This window comes from Vespula vulgaris, chromosome 2, assembly GCF_905475345.1.
Source record: "Vespula vulgaris chromosome 2, iyVesVulg1.1, whole genome shotgun sequence".
Classification (NCBI taxonomy): domain Eukaryota; kingdom Metazoa; phylum Arthropoda; class Insecta; order Hymenoptera; family Vespidae; genus Vespula; species Vespula vulgaris.
In genome coordinates this window covers 17,870,563-17,892,651 of record NC_066587.1, presented here as the reverse complement: position 1 = coordinate 17,892,651, position 22,089 = coordinate 17,870,563, and the positions used below count along the sequence as shown (strand labels likewise).

The 22,089-nt window shown below is 36.7% G+C and overlaps 1 protein-coding gene and 1 long non-coding RNA gene across 3 annotated transcripts in view; one reads left to right on the top strand and one right to left on the bottom strand.

Moving 5' to 3' along the window:
* LOC127072932 (protein madd-4) overlaps positions 1 to 19,084 on the bottom strand; it is a 182,965-nt gene extending 163,881 nt beyond the window's left edge. The window contains exons 1-2 of one of the 2 annotated variants that reach the window (XM_051013814.1): positions 18,991 to 19,084; positions 18,249 to 18,863 (exon numbers count right to left, since the gene is read on the bottom strand). In XM_051013814.1, coding sequence (XP_050869771.1) covers positions 18,249 to 18,269 — 21 coding nt within the window. In that variant the 5' untranslated portion in view covers positions 18,270 to 18,863; positions 18,991 to 19,084. The remainder of the gene's footprint in view (positions 1 to 18,248; positions 18,864 to 18,990) is intronic. The other variant, XM_051013815.1, reaches the window with a different exon arrangement.
* Positions 19,085 to 19,504: 420 nt separating this feature from the next.
* On the top strand, positions 19,505 to 20,269 carry LOC127072957 (uncharacterized). The gene is made up of 2 exons (XR_007785633.1): positions 19,505 to 19,604; positions 20,018 to 20,269. It is a non-coding gene; the product is annotated as an uncharacterized LOC127072957 (long non-coding RNA).
* Positions 20,270 to 22,089: the final 1,820 nt, after the last annotated feature.

The window sequence follows — 22,089 nt, the reverse complement described above, 5'->3', positions numbered from 1 at the left end:
TATTTCAAAAGAGCTCCCTTTCCCACCTTTTTTTTTTCTTTCTTTTTCTCCCTTTTCCTTTCTTTTTTCCATTTAAATAAAAGTGATAAACAGAATATTTTTTTCAACGAGTATCCAAGAGTTTTGATTTCGCGATGAATATACAAAATACAAATATGTTTAACCGTAGCAACATTTCTCTCTCTCTCTCTCTCTGCTTGTTTCTATCTCTCTTTTTCTCTTTCTCGGACGCGTGCGCGCGTTCTCTCTCTCTCTCTCTCTCTCTCTCTCTCTCGGATTATTTATTTTACAATATTCCATTATTCCACGTCGACCGTAATCTCGTAACAGTGCTCGAAAATACATTCATTTATTAAGGTCGAGATTGACAAAGAGGAAGAAATAAAAATTTATCTACATGGGCACATAGAGATATATAACTGTTAACGTCAATTTTCAGACGTGACACAATTTACAAAGCATAGACAAAAAAAAAATGAAAAAAAGGGGAAAAAAAAACAAAAAAGAAAAATAAATCTTTCTTTCGGTACGTCGAACTGTCGTCGATAGCGAGCGGAGACCCGCGATTGCGCATTAGTTCTGCTGTACGGTCGCTAGCATTGAGGGTAATTAAAATACGATAAATATATATATATTTATATTTATATATACATAGTTATCGGAAAAGCAGGCATTATTCGAGAAAAATCGCAAGAACAAAACGATAATGTATTCCGCATAAAATATATTTCCCTTCTAAATAGCTCACCTATTTCGTCTAACCTTTTCTATTTTCTCTTTCTCTTTCTTCCTTTTTTTCGGAAAAAGGAAACAAATCTAGAAATCTAGATGCAAGACGAAGATTAATAAAAAGAAAAAAAAAAAAACAGCACGGAAGAGAGATTGAAAAACAGTTCGGCGTATCCAGCGAAATAGATTTCGATCGAACAAAGGGAGTAAGGTTTTCGTGACTTCTATGAAAGGAATATTTGACCCGTTGGGTTAAGTCCAGCTTTAATATACGAAAAGCAAACTCTCTCTCTCTCTCTCTCTCTCTCTCTCTCTCTCTCTCTCTCTCTCATTCTCTTTCTGTCTCTCTTTGTCTCTTTCTGTCTGACTACTGTGTACTCTTCCTCTTTCTCTCTCTCATTCATGTACACGTGCGAAGGACAACGCATTAGCACACAATACGCCATAAAGTATTTCTTACAAATCGATCGCCCACGTGAACATACTCGGATGGATCGTAAAGTCGTTAAAACCTAGTAGTACTAGTCGTCATCTTGGCACTCGTTAATTCATAAAATTAATGACGAGTCAGTTACGTGACTCGTAAGAGTGAATACGAGAAAGAGAAAGAAACTAAGAATCAATTTGGAAGAGCTTTAAAATCTTTAATGACCGAATGAAAATCGGATTAATTAAATTTTACGTATCGATCGGTTAAAAACACATAAAAACGTATCGGATAAAATGTTACGACTTATATATAATTACTTATGTCTAATATACATACATATATATATACATATACATATATAATTCTTACATTCTCGCTGTTCCACGAGTGTTGAAAAAATATTCTCCAAGACTCGGTTAGGAGGAGATTCGGTTAGGAAAATTTATTAGGGAACGAGCTCGTTTAATTAAACATTCCAGCGAGAACTTATCTCTCTCGAACATTTTTACCTCTCTCTCTCTCTCTCTCTTTCTCGTACGAACCTTCTAAATAGATAGATAGAGAGAAAGATAGATAGATAAAGAGAAAGAAAGAGAAAGAGAAAGAGAGAGAAAAGTAAAAGAATGAAGGAGTAAAAAAGTAGGCCAATTAACTCGACGAAAAGTCGATTCGACTCTGTCCTACGAGATTTCCTTCAAAATTTGATGCCTCGGCAGTTTGCGGTTCGCCCAAGGCAAAAATGTCTAGCCTAGATTAAAACGATATTGACCGAGTGAGAATAGCAAAAAGATAGGAGTAAGAAGAATAAAAAAAAAAAAAGAAGAAGACGAAGAAAAATCGAAAAGAAAAAGAAAGAAGATGGGGTGGTACCGGCTAGAAAGGAACATTCAAGAACAAGGATAATAGGGGGAATCTTCTCGACACTCACGACGAGATTGGTCGATTAAACGAACACGCGAGGAAAGAGGGAGAGGGTGGATGGGTGGGTGGGTGGTTGGTTGGTTGGTTCGTTCGTTCGTTCGTTCGTTCGGTCGGTCGGTCAGAAGGGCCGAGCCAATTTCGTCCTTTTTTCCAGATGGCTTCTTTTTCGGCTGGGTTGCGTCTGGGTTGCCCATTTCTGTTTCGATTGACAAAAATTACGAGACGTCGAGGAGACGTGGTGAAAATGGGAGTGGGGGAGGGGAGGACCGGAGGTGGCTGAGATTCGAAATGAATTGAAAAGGAAAAGAAGAAAGAAAGAAAGAAAGAAAGAAAGAAAGAAGGAAGGAAGGAAAGAAAAAAAGGAAAAGAAAAAAGCAAACAAATAAATAAATAAATAAATCGAAGAAGAAAGAGAAGAGGAAAAAGAAAGGAACACATTCGTGTTTGTTGTAGACGATCGGGTTGAACGTAAATAAAAGTGGGAGTAGTAAGAAGTCGAGTCCGCAGTCTTGGGCGACAAGAGAGATTTTTTGTTCTTTCTTCTGTTTTTTTCGTTTTTTGTTGTTAGTCTCGAATATATCGATAATCGAGAAAACGATCGCGAGTTGGTGGTACACGAAGACTTCTCTCGAAGTCCTCTTCACGTTTCTCAAGCAGTCATGTCGCACGAGTACTTCTCGAAACTGCTTCGCGTATAGATCTTTCTCTCGCTCTCACACTATTTCTTTCTCTCTCGCTCTCTCTCTCGTTCTCTCGCTCTTTATGTATCCTTGCAATTACTCGAACAAGCTCCTTGTAGCCGCCGAGAAGATTGATAATGCGTGTTTCGATAGCGGTTAAGTGGCCTCTCCTCTCGCTCACCGGCTGTCGTCTGGCGCCCCCAATAGAAGCCGCTCCAGAAGACGCACGACAATCCACTTTGCCCGACATGCAATTTACCATACTCTTTTTCTCTTTCATATATGTGTGTTTATGTGTGTGTGTGTGTGTACGTATGTATATATATATATATATATCTTATCGTTCGTTCTTGTTATCTTTAAATTCATTGGAATTTGTAAGAGGAAAAGAAAAAAAAACCACAGTGACGTTTATTAAGTAGATACACCGAATATTACAAATATCTACACGTATTAATTTTGTCGAGTTTCGTAGATCATAATATGGACGTGTGTATATGTAAATGGAAAGAAAAGAAAAAAAAAAATAAATAATGATAATAAAAGAAAAATAAAAAGAAAAGAAAGAAGGAAAACGAAATAATATTAATCCTAAAAAATAATCTGCTTAGAGGAAAATATACGATTCGAAACGAGAAAGAATGAAAAACAGAAAGAGATAAAAAAATACACACACACACACAATACATATATAATATATAGAGAAAGAAAAGTCGATCTTAGTTCAAGTACGGGTTATACGTATGCGTTCTCGTGAGTAAAAGATAAGCATTAGTTAATCCAGATAATGCGAATACGGCCCACTTTGGTCGTCGTTCGCAAAATACTCGAATATCTTCGAGCACGTTGCTGTAGCAACAGCAACAGAACTGGTAACAGTAGTAGTAGTAGTAATAGTAGTAGCAACGACAACAACAACGGCAACAACAATAACAACAACAACAACAACAACAACAACGACGACGACGACGACGACGACGACTACTACTACTACTACTACTACTACTACTACTACTACTACTACTACTACTACTACCACGACGATGCACTACGAGTATCGAGCATGTAGTCACAATATGCTTGAATTTCCTCTTTCGTGTCGAAGCACATTCGCGCGACCGGTGGTGGGCCGTTCGTGTTCGGTCACAACGAGCTTGAGTATTCCCGTTTAGCATCCAACCGTACTACTCTATAGATACTGTCACAATAAGCTCGTATCCGATTTTCTATGCAAAATGCGCTCCACTGCATCGCCTACTACACCAAAATATATATATATTAATATAATGTGAAGGTGGGTGTGTGTGTGTAGTCAACCGAATTTGTATTATTATATAGGTACATACACGGTAGGTAATGACTCTGTATCCAAACTGTGTAGAAAATCGAAGTGGCTTTTAGAGAAAAATATTTTCCATTTCAAATTGATGTGTATGTGTGTATAAATATATACATTATATGTGTGTATGTATGTACGTATCTATACCTATATCTATATCTCTTCCTAGCTAGTACGTAATGACAAATATCAAATTTCGACCCAAGTGGAATTATTTTTTTTTCTCTTTCTTTTTCCCGCTATCCTACCTCTTCTAAAAAAAAAATATATATGTATATATATATATATATATATAGAATAGTAATTTGTTGATGAATAAATACGTATGGAAAAAGGAAAAAGAGGAAAAGAAAAAAGAAAAAAATTCTCTTTTCCCGTATTATCCATTATACGTAGATAATATATATATGTGTGTGTGGATAATATAGTATAGTATATCAGGTATATAACGTTTTATATACGACCAGCTCTTAAATATTATAGAGACCGAACGTCTAATGGAATTTCGTGGAACGTAAAGAGACGAGGCACTTTTACGAAACGATTATTCCTTTCTGGCTCAGGCACGAAGGGACCTGAGCCCTTCTAGTCGAGTTTCTCTAGAGTACTTCTTGAAACAACTTCGTCTATCGCACTTTTGCCTTCCAATGACCGTTGATACGAACGAGATGGTTGTAACGAGTTACCCAAGGAAAAAGATGTTGATATCGATATATATAGCGCTATCAATTGTAAATGACAAAGAAGAAATGAAAGAGGATATAGAAAAGAAGAATATATAGAAAACAAAACAAAACAAAATAAAATAAAATAAAATAAGATATAACGAAATTGCATTCCGTAAAATCGCTTGAGAAATTCGAGAAATCGAGATTAGGAAAATAAAAGTAAAAGAAAAAGAAAAAAGAAAAAAGAAAAAAGAAAAAGAAAGAAGAAACAAAGAAGTAAGGAGAATATATATATATATATATATGTTTTATTCTTGACTCGAGATAAATCGTTGTTTGTTATGTATATACACACACACATATACACACACACATCTTCTCCTAAGAATAACACGACGTTGAATTTCGTTCTGTCTTTCAACGGATTATGTAAATCTTTTAGCCCGAGTTAAGCCTCGAGGATTACTTCGCAAGAGATTCCAATCGTGATAATCACTTGCGACGATCTCACTTTCCTAATTACTTTCACCCTTCCTCGCGCCTCGGTGTTTAGTCTTTTAATAGTCTCTCTCTCTCTCTCTCTCTCTTTTTCTCTTTCCTTTTCTCTTTCTCTACATGCTACAATGCTTCTAGCAATGAGAAATTCTTTGCGTTTGAAAGATTAGAAGGGTTTACTATTATGCGACTTCTATCGCGATATTAAATATTTTTCTTTTTTTTTTTTCATCATTTTCTGTAACTAATGCAATGCGACGTTATCTATCATCATCATCAACGTCATCTCTCTCTCTCTCTCTCTCTTTCTCTCCTCCTTACTATCTTACTTTTATCGGCATATCGTTTTTATTTTATTTCGAACGAATAAGCAAACAAGAGAAAGAAGGAAGAGAAAAAAGAAAGAGAAAAGGAAAAGGGAAAAAAGAAAAGAAAATAAAACGGCATTAACTCACTATCGGCTAAAATTCGTATTCCGAAAGATAGTAGAGGATGCTGTTGCTTTGAGAATAAATTTCAAGGAAACGTTACGAGGGAACGTAGCGACGTTATCACCTATACTAAGAAATCACCTCCTCAGTGATACAGCATAAATCATATACAATATCTGAACGCTATGATATTCCAAGAAAAAGAAAAAAAGAAGACGACGAAGACGACGAAGACGAAGAAGGGGTAGCTATGAAATCGTTTGAAACGTCATAAAAACCAGGACCATGGTTATAAAAGTTTTATAGAAAGTTTCCTGATTGAACGACCATTTTACGATGTTAATGCTTCTTCTTTCTAGCGAATGGTATCGATACTTATTTAATGGTGTATAAGAATCGATTCCGTTTCTCTCTCCTACCCCCTATTTCTCTTCGCTATCTTTGTCTCTCTTGAATCGAAATAGACAGACAGATAGATAGATAGATAGATAGATAGATAGGTAAATCGATAGATAAATAGATACATAGTTAAACATAGTCTCCTAAATACTTGAGAAATTTCTCTGACCAATCGACCGGTAAAAGACTAACGAAAATCATTTTGCATTTGGCATTGTATGTGCCTGAACCCTCAGGAACGACAGATTGCGTGGTTCCCCGCAGTCTAGCTTCTGCGGTTTTCCAAACGGCTCGCAAAGTACCGCCACAATTGGCGGTTACCACGGTAAAATGGACACACACGCGGGGACGCGATGCAATATCCTTCTCTCTCTCTCCTCTCCCCTCTTTTTCACTCTTTATTTCTCTCTATCACTCTCCGAGTCTGTCTCTATCTGTCTTTGGTTGTCTCTCGACTCTTTCTTTCTGTCTCTCTGTCTCTCTCACTCTCTCGATACGATAATAAAAATTTCACACGCGCGGCTCGAACTATTACACTCTTACTTATATCCTCTTTCTCTCTTGTAACACGTAAGTGACTTGAAAAGTAAAAAAGGAAGAAGAAGATAGATGATCATACGAGAAGTAATTGAAATGTATTATTCATATGTTGTTGTCGTTGTCGTCGTTGTTGTTGTTGTTGTTGATGCGATTGACGACGTTCTTGTAACATATCGAGGTATAGAAAAGTTCGATATAAATGTGAAAATATAGGCTTGCTCGTTTACAAGTAAGTATGCTCAGTGTAATAAATAAAATACTTTGTAGTAACCAGTAAAACAAAAAAACGTCCGAGATTTAATTTTCTTTTCTAATAATAAAAATCCTCGTTAGAAAATAAATATATTTTACAATGACATAATTTCCTACGTAAGTATATATATATATATTTTTTTTTCAGTCACAGTTAGTATCTGTTTCGATAATCGATCTTATCAACGCATATTCTCTAACAAAATGTTACCGAGGAAAGTATAATAATTTTCGTCGAGGTAGTCAAAGAAAAAAAAAAGAAAAGGAAAGAAAAGAAAGAGAACATTCGAATCTAATAAATTCGACGGCAATAATCTCGGAGAATTAGCAAATTCTACTCTCACCTACAAAGGTTCGTTCTCTTTCTCTCTTTCTCTTTCTCTCTCTCTCTCTCTCTATATATATATATATTTCTCTCAGAAATTCATTTAAACTTGGAACGCTAAAATCCCGTTCCCATGGAACGATTTACAAGCCACGCGTCTCGATTATACATATATACTCTATTTTAACGATATTTAGATGCAATGAAACAACGAGTTCGTTTAATTAATCGAACGATTAATTTCATTGATTAATTACCAAAATAACGGGAAACTTTGAAACATCGAACATTTTCAAATGATCGTCTTGGAAATCAAAAATATTGAATATTCTCTCGAACGTCGATGAGCAAAATACTTTAGAAATTAAAAAATATTTCATTAAAAATAAACAGGGTGAAACGATTATGGTGAGAAATCTATAACGAGCGTCTTTTATCACCGATTCTTTCTTTCTATCTTTATCGTGTTCGCGTAATTTCGTTCGATAATTTCTTTCCCTCAAATGTTATCCAAAACGATCTATTATCGTTTCTATCGTAGCCCTGAGGTATCTATTTCAAGCTCCGAAAGATTGCGATTCGAGACGATCTGACCTTACGAAATTTCCTTACTCAATCAGGAGAAATAAGTCGGCGTGCTCCGATGATAGGAAACCTATACCGTTTTCATCAACGAAACGTTACACGAACATAATCGATATCTAATCTCCTCTCATTACCAATCGAATGAGAGAGAGAGAAAGAGAGAGAGAGAGAACAATTTCGAATTTCACGAAAGGATAAACGATCGATATACATGTATAATAATATTTAATATCGATGAAGATATAATCGTAAATTTCATCGATAAATATATTGTATAATTTTATTCAAAAAATATATTCAACCAATCTCAACTACCGATATAAAATACTCCCAAATTTTAAATCGTTTAATATCATCCGATCTTACTTAATTCAATACTCTCGGATATACGTACGTAGTAGTGAAAAAAAAAGAAAAAGAAAAAGAAAGATGATATAAATAAAAGACGAAGCGTCCTTAATGAGATAATAGATATTCCTTAAATTTCCAAACGACGCCGGCCTCAAATTTTTCTTTGATCGATCCCTCCTAAGAGATTTATTTAATTCTCGTCGCGAATAGAAAAAAAGAAGAAGAAGAAGAAGAAGAAGAAGAAGAAATAGAACGAGACGAAAAGAGAAAAGTAGAAAATAACGATAATAACAAGAGATAATAATTTTACGACGTAATAACGATTTTTAGGATAACGATAGAATTTTGAAACGTTCGAAAATTATTAAACGCATATCCGAGAGCAAATATATCCGAATGAACGAGTAGACACACGAGCATAAAGGTAGCCTAAGGGATTGCGAAGCAAAAGGTAGCCTCGAAGGATCCCAATGGTATCGGGTCCATTAACGTCTTGAAACGATGATAGGCGAGTACCTATTATTCTCTCTGCAAACCGAGCGTGCATTTTACTAGCCTCTCTTAGAATATTAGAATCCGTTGTTTTCCACGGAGCAATAAAAGATACTAACACAGCAGCCGGTTGAAACCGGCTTTTGAAATAATATCCCAGTGATTTTATTTTCACCGTCCGTTTTACAACATTGGGTACTTACCAAATTACTGCAGTAACTCGTTCCGAATTAATGAGTATTTCAAAAACTTTCGACGAACTTAATTACGACTCCGAGAAGATTTCTCAGAGTTACTTTTAATAAATCGTCTTGTTGATCGTTATTAAAAACAAAAAAAAAAGAGAAAAAAAGAAGAAAGAAAAAGGAAAAAAAGTTTTGCGGGATAAAAATCAATCGGTGAATTTGTTCGGTCTAAGCGTAAACACGAGTATATACGATCGTATTAAGCGAAAACTGGAAGAGGTATGAACGAGGAGACTTTTTAAAAGCTTACTCCTCGCAAACAACGATGAGGAAGAAAGAAAAAAGAGAAAATAGTACGGCCTGGTACATTCGTTAAAATCAAAAGCAGAAGGAAAAGAGATTAAAAAAGGAAGTAAGGAAAAGAATGTTATTAAATTAGAAATAGAGACTGGTTCATTAACGAGGTGTTAATTAACGATTGTTATTGTTACGATATATCATGCGAAGGTATATAAATGGGATCTCTTTAAAAACATGTTATCAAAAGGGATGGTAGAAGAAAAGGAAAATATAAATTGTTACGAGAAGAATCGTTAGAGGTAAACCATTCGTTAGAGGATAATAATTATCTCGTTAAAAAGTTTCATATAATTTGGCAGACGTAAGTTAAATCGTTTTGAATGATCGTGAAGGGAAACGATCGGTTGAAACGTTTGAAAAGAATTAAATAGAAGCGAAGAGATAGGTAAGTACGTATACGTAAATGTAAGAAGAAAAGGAAGAAGAAGAAGGAGAAGGAGAAGAAGATGACGTCATTTAAACGACGACGAAGAAGAAGAAGAAGAATTCTTCGAGTTTTCTGGTAGCAAACGACGAAAACGTCTTTTAACCTCACTCGCTTACAAATCGGTTCGCGTTTTCCAAGATAGCTCGACAAATGATAGGAAATTAGTCGAAGGTAAGGACTTAGTTGGTAGTAAACATCGAACCGAGCGAACGAGAGTAAGAGAGATCCATCGAAATGTATATACATATATATATGTACATATGTATGTATATAAATATATATATGTATTGTATAATATATATATATATATTGTATAATACATATATGTATGTATATATATGTTCAATTTTGACGCCTCGAGGCAAAGAGTCCCCTTTTAAAAGGTAGAAAGCCGAACGAAAGAAAGCACCGAGTAAAAACTATCTTCCACTCTTCGGTAGTGTTATCCATTCGTCCATTATACCAATATTATCTTCGTTCCCGCAAAAGGTTAGAAATAAAAATGGTGGACATTTACCGAGGAACGAATAATCCTCGTGCATTCCATGGAAAGAAGAAAGGAAGGAAGAAAGATTGACAACAATGAAGAACAACGAAGTCACAATGGAATTCGTAGTAAAACGAACGAGTCCTTCTTAGCCAGTCTCTCGTTAACGATGATAAGCGTTCTGATTTCTACTCTTAAAAAGATCATCTCTCTCACCCTCTTTCTTTTTCTTTCTCTTTCTCTGACTCATTCCCTGACTTCTACTCCTTTAAAAAGACGAAAACAAAAAACAAAAAAAAAAAAAAGAAACACAAAAATTTGTGTCTCGTTCGCGCGTGGTCAAGCCAGTCAGTCGGTCGTAATCCTTTTAGGTTGTTGCCGACCGGCTACCCCTCTCCTCCTTTTTTAGGTTCTTAAAAACATCTTCTGTATGGCACGAGAAGAGAGGAAGAGGAGGGGGAGGGGGAGGGAGGAAGGGCGTCTTTAACGGCTTACTTCTCGAAGGCAATCTGTAAAGTGGCCAGCGTCAACCGTAAGATTGTGACGGAGAAACGGCTCTCTTACCTCTCCTTACTTCTTCTATCTCCTTCCACTTCCTTCTCCTCTTCCTCCTCCTCCTCCTCCTCCTCCTCTTCCTCCTCCTTCTTCTTTTAGTTCTTCTTCTTCTCAACCCATTAACCGAGCCACTCATTGCCGCCGAATAAAGACCGATCGAGCGTGCGAGCCGACGAAAACGACGAAAAACGGACTCCCGTGAAACGATCATGGTGAGAGACCGATAACGAGCGCCTTTTATCGCCAATTCTTTCTCTCTATCTTTCTCTCTGTCTCTTTCTTTCTCTCAGTTTCTCTCTTTCTAGCTTTCAGAGATAGAATACCGCGTGATGCTTTCGACGAAACGTTCTATAGAATATTTGAGATAGTATCTCCATCTCTCTCTCTTTCTCTCTCTTTCTCTAATGCTAGAGAGAGAGGGAGAGAGAGAGAGAGAGAGAGAGAGATGGAAAGTACACCTTCAACCAAGTTGCCTCTTCTATTGCCACCTAGCAAGTATCTCCTACAAGATAAGCCGAGTTGTAAAGCTCGTGTTTCGGAACGGCGATGCTTCGAGGCAACGCGAGAAGTAATAGATGGACTCTGTCGGGGTAGAGAAATTGATGGATTATGATACGATCTATATATCCTCCTAGCACCAAAATTTATCTCTTAATATATTATATATATATATGTATGTATATATATATACACATATACGTACATGTATATATATATATTTTCCTGGATCCATGATTTGAGAAAGCATCATCTCGATCCTACTACCCTATATCATACCTTCGAATAATCCTACATACGAAACGCTTCGTATATAGTAATCACTTTGGAAACAATTCCGACGATTTCGTTCGATCGTTGGATATTATATAAAGATCAAGTTCGACAGATATAATTAATATAATAGTTCGATTGATAAGGATATCCAAAATAGAAACGATAATCACGTATCCTTGTAATGATTTCTAATTTACAAACATACAAATAGGTATTATTAAAGAAAGAGAGAGAGAGAGAGAGAGAGAGAGAGAAATTTTCATTGCCATTATCAAATCTCTCTCTCTCTCTCTCTCTCTCTCTCTCTCTCCCTCTCTCTCTCTCTCTCTCTCTATTTCTCTCTTACGTGTACTGGTCATTCGCAGATGTATCCACAGAATGTTACCTTATGTCTTGCAAGTGACTTGGGAATTTCGGTGTACTGGCGATGCTCACCGAGATTTCCCCGGAGCTTCCAAACGTCGACAACCGACTCCACTATAGTTCGATTCATATTACACATCGCGTAAGCTTTTATACGTACTGTTTCAAAAATCCGAATTGGATCCATCTTACAGATCGCACACATTTCTTTTCGCACGAGTACGCGCGTATAACTATTTGTTATTTTGCTGTTTGCGTTTCTTTTTCTCTCCTTTTTTCAAAAAAAGACAAGAAAACAGCAACGACGACAAATTTTAACGAGGGACTATATCGGAAACGAATCGAAATGTAAATTTTTATGCACGGTATATTTCTCTCTTTCTATATCCCTCTCTCTCTTTCTCTCTCTCTTTCTTTCTTTCTTTCTTTCTTTCTTTCTTTCTTTCTCTCTCCTTCGATTAAACGTAATTATTAGGTAACGTTAAGAATAAAAACGGTTTTTATTACTATCCCAAGGGGAACAGAATTTTCTTACGGTGAAAATCACAAGGTCGACGTTTAATAGAGCGGAATGATTCTTGGAGTCGAATCAGCAGTTACGAACGTCCACCCTCTTTGCTCTCTTTCTCTTGGTACTTCGATCGAAGGGTTTAGGTAGGTAGGTAGGTAGGTAGGTAGGTAGGTAGGTAGGTAGGTAGATAGGTAGATAGGTAGAAAGATAGTAGATATAGCAGAGGTAGGTGGTAAAAGGGAGAGGGCTCTCTTCGTACAGACAATTACGTCGATCTCGCGTGCGAACTGGGTCGCTTGTAATTCCACGCGTGGCCGATTCGCTCGTTAAAAGAGAAAGAGGAAGAGGAAGAGAGAAAGAGAGACAGAGACATATATATAAAGAGAGAGAGAGAGAGAGAGAAACGTTTCCGAATTCGTCCAAGTTGTCGGACAAAGCTTCACAGACTGAATGGTCGGTCCCTATTCTTGCTAAGCTATGACCTTCGATACCTTTGGTAAAAGCAGCAATACGTATTCGACTAGAAACATCTGACAAAATTCGTTGTGTTACATACCGCAACATGACCTGTACAAACCATACCTCTTTCTCTCTCTATCTCTCTATCTCTATATCTATATATATATATATCTCTCTTTCTCTCTCTCTTTGGTACCAAAAGTCGAAACCAAAATTGGCACGTACCAACAACGATATGATTCCTTCTCAAATATTCAAATATTCACGTATGTATGCTGACACGTATGTATGTATATAAAGTATAGTTCACGTATATTCTAAGTAAGAATATATGAAGGATGGTCGTATAATTTGTCAAATTCGTCAACTCGTCAATTCCAATATCGTCGATGCAAAAAGTAAATATATTTGACGACTTAATTTCCTTACGTTTTTTAAATCGATTAAAATCCGGAACGAAAGGGTTTCTTAACGAATTCAAATATACGAAGTATTTATAAAAAGGAAGAAATGTCTTCTTTTTTCTTTCTTTCTTTCTTTCTTTTTTTTTTCTTTTATTCTTTTTTCGTACTCTCCGATAGAGAAATTACAAGCGATCGATCATAAATGTTACGAGATATCGTCGATCGTCGTTTTACGCTCGATTATACACGATATTTCCATATACATATATACGCACAGACGCATACATACTTAACTTAAGTAATTATTAAAGTATAAAATCGTGTAAGTATCGTTGTTATACGGTGATCACATTGTTCGTTATTAGCTTGAATAGCGTATCGCTTAATTTTGATATATTACAGATTTTCCGGAATTTTTAATATTACAATGAAGATTTTAATTTCATTACGAACGTAGCCATGTTGGCGAAACGCCATTACTTCTCGAATTTAATTACACGGCCAATAATGGTGTTGATAGGATTATTTGTATCAAAAAGAAAATTTCTTTTCTTATTATTAACTTGACTTACGTCGGACGAATTTGAAGCATTATACATACATACATACATATGTGTATATATATATATATATACACACAACACATATACACACACATATATATACCTTATATATTCTATACCTAACTACACGAGATAGATCGAATTAATCGTTATCATAAATCCACGTTTGCTCCTGCATCGGACCAAAAGCATGATAATCCACTTTGCATAATTTTCAACGTAGATACATAATTCTCGGGCGATCTCGTCGTTGCTCTGTCGTCCTCGTCATTCTCGTTGTTCTCGGATCATATAGATTATACATAACGAGAGAGAGAGAGAGAGAGAGAGAGAGAGAAAGAGTTTGCAATCTACCGTCTTCTCAAAGTCGAATTTTTAAAAGCTCCGTTACGATCGACGTGCTCGACTTCACTTAACGCATGCACGTCGATATATCTTAAGAAGCAGTTATGTATTTTCATTGGACAGGTTGTCGTCATCTAACATAAATCGTTAGAGTCACGAACGTCTAGTAAAACCTCGGCCGCGTGATCGAGCCTAGACGGCGTTTCAGATAATCGTGAAAACTGGTTGACGTGTATTCTTTTCTCACCTCTCTCTCTCTCTCTCTCTCTCTCTCTCTCTCTCTCTCTCTCTGTTTCTCTTTCTTCGCGTAGATAATACATTTCTATAATAAAAACGAGCGCGTCCAGAGCTTTCTTTGGAGATATCTTTGAACTGGTAAGAGACCAATATAAATCGAGTCTGACTAACGCAACTGGAACACCTATGTATCTATCATAATATTATGCTGATAAAATGTCTATATAAATGTGCATACATTTATCAGTTTCGAAAGTTTTGAAAAACGCGTCGGTACGTGTTTGCGGATCGTGCCTGTGCCTATTTCACAAGAGTGTATGTATTGGATATATGTCTCTCTCTCTCTATATACATATATATATTTATATATATATATATGGCTTACAGAGTGTTACGAAGAAGGTATTGCAAGAAGAGGAGGGATCTTCATCTTTGAAACAGGTATACGAGAAAAGAAGGAGGCTCAGTCGCAAACAAGTACGAAACGACAATAGGCTTCTCGTCGAGACGAAACGCCTTCGTACCTCTAACATACATACATACTATGTCAACGTCTTCGAGGGTGGCCGAACAAAATCAGCGGGTAATAACAATGCACAAAGTATTCTTTCTTTTGAAGGTGAGAACGTACAATCTTCTTTTATTCACCTTTCTCTATCTCTCTCTTCTCCTCTCTCTTTCTCTCTCTCTCTATTTATTTTCTTTTCACGGAACAAAAAATTGACAAGACTCATTATCCTCTCTCTCTCTCTCTCTCTTTTTCTATCTCTGTCTCTCTTTTGACTTTCCACCCGAGTAATATTATTTATTAATCGCGATAAGAAAAACAGAAAAGAAAGAAAGAGAGAAAAATTGTTATTTTCGAAAAGGATTCTACGTTTCTACGATGTTATGTCGAATAAAAGGATTAGATAGAAGAATGTCTGAAACAGTTAATTCTTCGTCTGTAAAAAGATTCGACGAAAAAAAACATGCTCGGTGATCTCAAATAGAATAAAAAGAGAGAGAAAGATAGAAATTAGTTGGACTAAGAAAACGATAGATTGCGAACAAAGAGGAATATTCATTCGTCGAACGTTCGTCGTACGATCGATCGATAATACTGAAACGATAACGTCTCTAAATAATTTCCTCTTTCGCTGTCTTGCCAATGGTACAGAAGGTTCGTTCTCGAAGCGCAAACGCGAATGTATTACAAATTTTTCCACTGATTATTCCGAAATTAGAACTATTTCCCGAAGGGGCTGAAAGTTCGACGACAGAGACAGAAAGAAAGAAAGAAAGAAAGAAAAAAGGAAAAAAGAAAAAAGAAAGAAAGAGATCCGTATCGATCGTGATGAACGTTGAACATTGTAAAACGGTTACGATTAAAAGAATCGCAGATAATTACGAGATAGTAACTTTTCGTCTCGGACAAAAAAAAAGATTCTTTTCCCAACGATATCGAATTTACAACGTTCTTTTTAAAGTCAAATCGTCTTATATCGAATTGTTAACGAATCGATTCGTTCGTTCTAGATTTTTGCAAGACCTTTTGGGAAAAAGAAAAGAAAAGAAAAAAAAAGGAAGAAAGAAAGGAAGAATACGTGGAAAGGATCTCGTTCAGAGACTCGTGAAAAATGCTCGATCGCAAACGCACTTAAAAGAAAAAGAAAAAGAAGGAGAAGGAGAAGGAGGGGAGGAAGGGAGGAAGGGGAGGAGGAGGAGGAGGAGGAAAAAGGACTACACACCCTTCGACCTATGTATGTATGTATGTATGTATGTATGTATGTATGTATGTATGTATGTACTATTTCAAGAACGTTCGTAAGGTGCTCGTGACTTTTCCGGACCAAATAGTCTACGCTCTAGGAAAACTACGAAAGGAAACGGCAAGGAGGCAGGCCGTTGTGCTTCTCGTATTTTAGGATCCGTACCTTGCACACACTGAAGGACTTTCCTCAGGACTACGACCGCGAAAAGAAACGGCAAAGCTTTTTCTTTCTCCGCCTACTAGCACCGTTACCACTACTACTATTACTAGTAGTGGTACTATTACTATTACTACTACTATTACTTGAAAAAGACTTTTCTCTAACTTTTCGACTAACTTCTTTCTTTTCCTTTTTATTCGCTCGTCGTATCGTCCACTTCTTTCTCTCTCTCTCTCTTTCTCTTTCTCTATCTTCCTGTTTTTCTCTCTCTTTCACTCTTTCTCTCTCAAAGAATCGATGTCACTTGACATATTCGAAGTATACGAAGCATCTTTCTAATGATCGATAGCGAAACTTTGTTTATCAATAATCCGAAGGTAAACCGAACGTAAACAAGGTTTTTCTATGACGTCGTAACGTTGTAAGAAAATAATTTCTTTTTTTATAAATCTATTTCTGTCCGATATAAATGACTAAATGTTGATCGTTATTGTTTTATTTCTATCAAAAGCAAAATATATATATATATATATATTCATTTTAACACGTAAATTTATATTATTGCCTATTTAAAAGTATGATCTATCATCCGACGATCCGTCGTCGATCGTTGATGTTTTATACGCATTATATACATACACATACATACAAAAAGTGTTAATTACCATAAAAATAGAACTAGAAAAAAAAGAAAAGAAAAAAAAAGAAGAAGAAAAAAGGGACACCTTAACGGATAAAGTTATCGCCCGGTTACGATCTATGCGCGCAAAACCGACGATCTTCTTTGACGTAATACATTAGACCGAAATTTGATCTTCGGCTTTAAAGCGAAGCTTGAACAATCGGTCCTTTGTTTATACGAGCCAGAAGTCGATGATCGACGAGCTTAATCCTGAGGGATTTCACGAGTGGTCGAGCGTTGGTCTAACGAGATTTACCTAGTAGTAATAGTACTAGTAGTACTAGTAGACTAGTAGTACTAGTAGTAATCGAAATAAAAAATAGTAGGAATAGTAGTGATCATACGCATTAAAAATAAAGAAATTATTATCGAGAAAAAGAGAAAAACGTTTCCAAGAATCGAAAAAAGAGAGAAAGAGAAAGAGAAAGAGAAAGAGAGAGGGAGAACTTGGCTTGGAAATAGAAAAAATGCAAAGGAGATCGCGTGCATCAGCCGTGTGACCCGATTCGCGTTTCTCGCCTGAAGAGAGTAGAATCACGTGGCACCGACGTTAATTTTTCCATCTTCCGTTCCCAAGGGAGGGAAAAAAAGAGGCAGCTGTCGTAGAAGGACACGCAGAAAGCATTTCAAAGTCGTGCGAACGCTATACCCAGGAGACGAGGACAAGGACTCTACGATGAAAAGGTAGACTACGAACACGAGTATGAGAGAAAGAGAGAGAGAGAGAGAGAGAGAGATGGCAAAGTCAAATAAGGTACAGGAAGAGGCGCAGTATTTCGTCATTGGCAGATTAAAGCGACGTGGTCTTCTTTGATCTTCTTCGCGAGAGAAACAGAGAAACTCGAGAGGTAAGTTGGAAAACCAGAGAAACTCGTACGAATTGAAGAGCGGTAAACTCTCAAGATGGAGAAAAATAGAAAGAGAAAGGAAAAGGAAAGAAAGAGAAAGAGAGAGAGAGAGAGAGAGAAGGGAAGATGACATGAAAAAGAACGAACGGACAAACAGGAAAAAGAAAAAAAAAAGAATTGTGAAAGAAAGAACGTTATCGTCGTTCTTTAAAACTTCTGTTCTTCGAAAACGACGACGAAGACGACGACGACGACGAATCCTGGTAAAATAAAAAAATAAAAAAAAAGAAGAAGAGGAAGTTGTCGAAAGCAAATGAAAAAAAAGGGAAAGATCGTAGAAGTTTGAATGAAAGGAGAAGAAATAAAAAAACGACCCCAAAAAAAGAATATATATATATATATATATATACATGTACAAGTAAACGACGAGAAAAGTTAGGGTGGCCTGGATCGCATATTATAAAACAAAAAAAAAAAACGAGACTATTTTGTACTTACAAAGACGACGTAAAACCCCATCCTTATCTTCGTGGTTCCTATGGAAGGACGTCCTTTATAAGCTTCGTCCTTCTCCAACCACCGTGGCCACCTCCTCCTCCTCCTCCGCCACCTCCACCACCACCCCCTTCTTTGCGCTCAATTAATTACTTCTCCGAGGCAACTCCTTCTTTCAACTGAACTCTCTCTCTTTCTCTCTCGTCAAAGATCGTCGAGTTTCCACCGCGTGCAAGCTTTCAGCATGAACGAAAAGCGCATGGAGGAGAAAAAGATCTCTCCTTTCTCTATTTCTTTCTTTCTTTCTTTCTTTTTCTTTCTTTCTTTCTCTCTTCTTTCACACACCAATAAGAAAAAGATATAGAGAGAATAAAAGATAGATTTAATAAACTGTCTCACTCACACATACTTCTCACTTTAAATACACAAAATTATCGAGAAGAGAAAGAAGAATAGCAAATGAAAGGGATAATTGAATAAAGAAATAAAAAAAAAAAAGGGAGAGAAATTAGTTTAATAAGTGAAACAAATAAAAAAAGAAAGGAATCGAGTTATGTAACGGTTGTAAGTGAAAACGTCACTTGGGATGAAAAAAATCTTCTATACGTATATTTATATCTATACACACACAGATATATATATATACACGCATACAAATATATTGTATATATATATATATGTACTTATTGTTTCAATTTTAAAGAGAAAGAAATAAATAGAAAATAAGGGGAAACTAGAAACGCACGTGTTCTCGCGTTCGCGGATCCGATCTCGTCCGGCCGAAGTGCGCCGCGCGAGTGTCGGCCTTAACGTCTCGAAAGCGGCCGACGTTGGCGCCCGACAGACTAGGAGTGGGGTGAAGTGTCAGCAGGGAGAGGGAGGAGGGGGAGGAGGGAGAGAGGGAGGAGGACGAGGACGAGGACGAGGACGAGGAGGTGTAGGTGGAGGTAGAAGTAGAGGTGGTAGTGGTAGCGATGGTAGTGGTGGTGGTAGTGGTGATGCTGGTGGTGGTGGTGGTGGTGGTGGTGATGGTGGTGGTGGTGGTAGTGGTGGTAGTGGTGGTGGTGGTGGAGAAGAAAGAAGGGAGAGAACTCCTCCTCCGCACTCTCTACCCTTCCACCATCTAGTAACCTCGCGACCGACACTCAACCCCCGCGATGCCACCACATCTTCACCGTCCTTCACCCCCGATACGCTCCTACGACGGATTCCTCTTGTAGTTGACCGAGGGTGGAAAAAGTGCCGTAGGAGCAAGGCCAGAAAAAACAAGAGAAAAAGAGAGAGAGAGAGAGAGAGTTAAAGAAAACGAATAACACACTACCCAGCTAAGCCGATCAACCTCCCAACTTCATTTTATGCGTACGTGTTTCTACTCGTCTCAAATCTCTTTCTTTTAGTCTTCTCTCGTTTTCGACACTTCAAGTACTTCTTTCCTGGAGTACGTGCTTCTTTCGTGCCTTCTAATTAAATCACAAATCTTTTGCGAATCCTTTCTTTTTGGATTTTTTAATTTTTGTTTTTTTTTTTTCTATTTAATCATCTTGTTCGTTAGTTTGTTAGATTTCCTTTAGACCGAACCAGGGTGTATTCATGCATGTATTTAAGTATATTTTATATATATATATATATATATATATATATATATATATATATATATATATATATGTTACGTATATATGTGGAATTCACTTTTTATGCACGTGCACCATATGCGTTAATGAATGCTCACGCTTAGTGAGAACTCTGTTGACTTCATGGCTTTTCTCGCGTAGCTACTCCTCTGAACGGTACTATCCGCCGTGGATTGAAGCGTCGACTCGCCATTAAAAATTTATTATCAAAGATGGGACACATTGTGAATATCGTGAATGGCCATCCACATCGCGCGAGGCGTAAAAGTGGAACGAGCTACTGCCGAGGGGTGCCTCGTGATACGATGGAGTGAAGCGACTGAGAGAGATGGATAGACATAGAGAGGGTGAAAAGAGAGAGAGAGAGAGAGAGAGAGAGAGAGAGAGAAAGAGAGAGAGAGGAAAAAAAAAGCTAAAAGCATTTACGAGCTTCCGGTGATCCAGTATGGTAACGTGGAAAAATATTTGTATAACATACATATAGAGAGTATGTACCCATCGATTGTTTCGGAAAAATTCCTACGTATTTTTAATGAAAATTAAAAATCTTAAATTCTTGAGGTTCTATAACGTATCTACCGATAAATTTATTTCGCTAATATTGAATACCTGACACATGTATACACACGAATACATATCCGTATGCGTGTATTGTATATATTTTTGCAAATATCGTCACATTTCGGTATTTACATACTTCGCATATTTAATATAAACGTTTGGATTAAAAGATTCCTATCGTAACTTTAATATTAATTTCTAAATAAACTAACTAATAGATAAAGTCGTATTAATTTTATTCGTCGTCGGACGTAAATAGACACGGTTAGGTCATACAGCGTTGGTCATGTACGAAGCTTTCGAGACGAAGAAGGTACTACGTATAAAGTGTTGCCTAAGGGTGAACGAGAGACAATGGAGGGGTTGATGAAAGAATACAGGAACGACGAGAAACGTTGAGACGGACGGTTAACAGAAAGAGAACGCGGTTCGCGAGACGGATGGAGTTTAAAAAAAAAAGGAAGAAAACAAAAAAAAAAAAAAGAGAAAAAGAAGTATGTCGCTCTAGAAAATTACCACCAAACGGTTGAGCCAAGCTCGTTCGAGTTTATTTGTCTATGTGTTTCGTAAACGTTCGGAGAAGGAAAATCCTTTTCTTTCTCTTTTTTCTTTATCCTTTTCCCTTTCATCCCTTTCACTCTTTTCTTCTTAAACTTTCTTTCATCCCTCTTTACATATCGAACGAACACGTACGAACGTATTTAACGACGACACATGAAACATCACTATACTAGTTATTATTTTAATATATTACATCAAATTCGTATCGAATCGTGGATTAGATAATTAAAGTTCTTAGATTAAACGATTAATTAATTATCACTCTTAGGAAAAACGTCAACGGAGATCTTAGTTGCATCTTTCAAATTCTTACGTCGAATCGAAGAAAACGAAATCGGTCGTCATCTAAGAATTTTTGTTTTCTTTCTTTTTTTCGAAGGATTCCCACGATAATCGTGAAAAACAGATCGAACGAGAAAGAATAATAGAAGGCGCAGAGAGATTGCGAGATCCGTCAGTTTTCTGGTCCGATTCTCTTTTCTCTTTTACGATCGTGCACGACGATCGAATTTGAATATCGATGATCCAAGAGGGAATTTCTACGGAAGGTTGCCGCCATTATTCGTATTCCAAAAAATGAACTCTCGAGAACTCCGTATCAAGGTATGTCGTTTGCAAATATAATAATGTATCGTTATTTATTTAAAATCTCTCACAGGTTTTTACTACGATATTTGTTACGAGAAAGATCGTATATAAATATAAATAGCAAAGATAAAGAAAGACAGAAAGAAAAAAAAAAAAACGAGAAAAATAGAAGAAGATCTTATAGATCGTTGAAAAGGATTTATCAATGGACGATAAAAAGTAATGTTGAATTACGTCGTAGAAAAGATTATAATAATTGAATAACTCGTTCGTACGATGAATGGCGAATCGAAATCGCTCGAATTCAAATGGAGTGTACATAAACAAAATTGTACGGAAACGAAAAGGATGATCGTTGAAGATTGTTCATTGAGAAAAAGAGAGAAATGTGCGTAATGAAGCGTGTAATCTTTCGTATGTTTATGAGTGGGGGTACGGTCGTCGTCGGTGGTTCACGATATTTTGCGAGCGAAAATAAAAAGTAAAAGAAGAAAGAGAAGGAA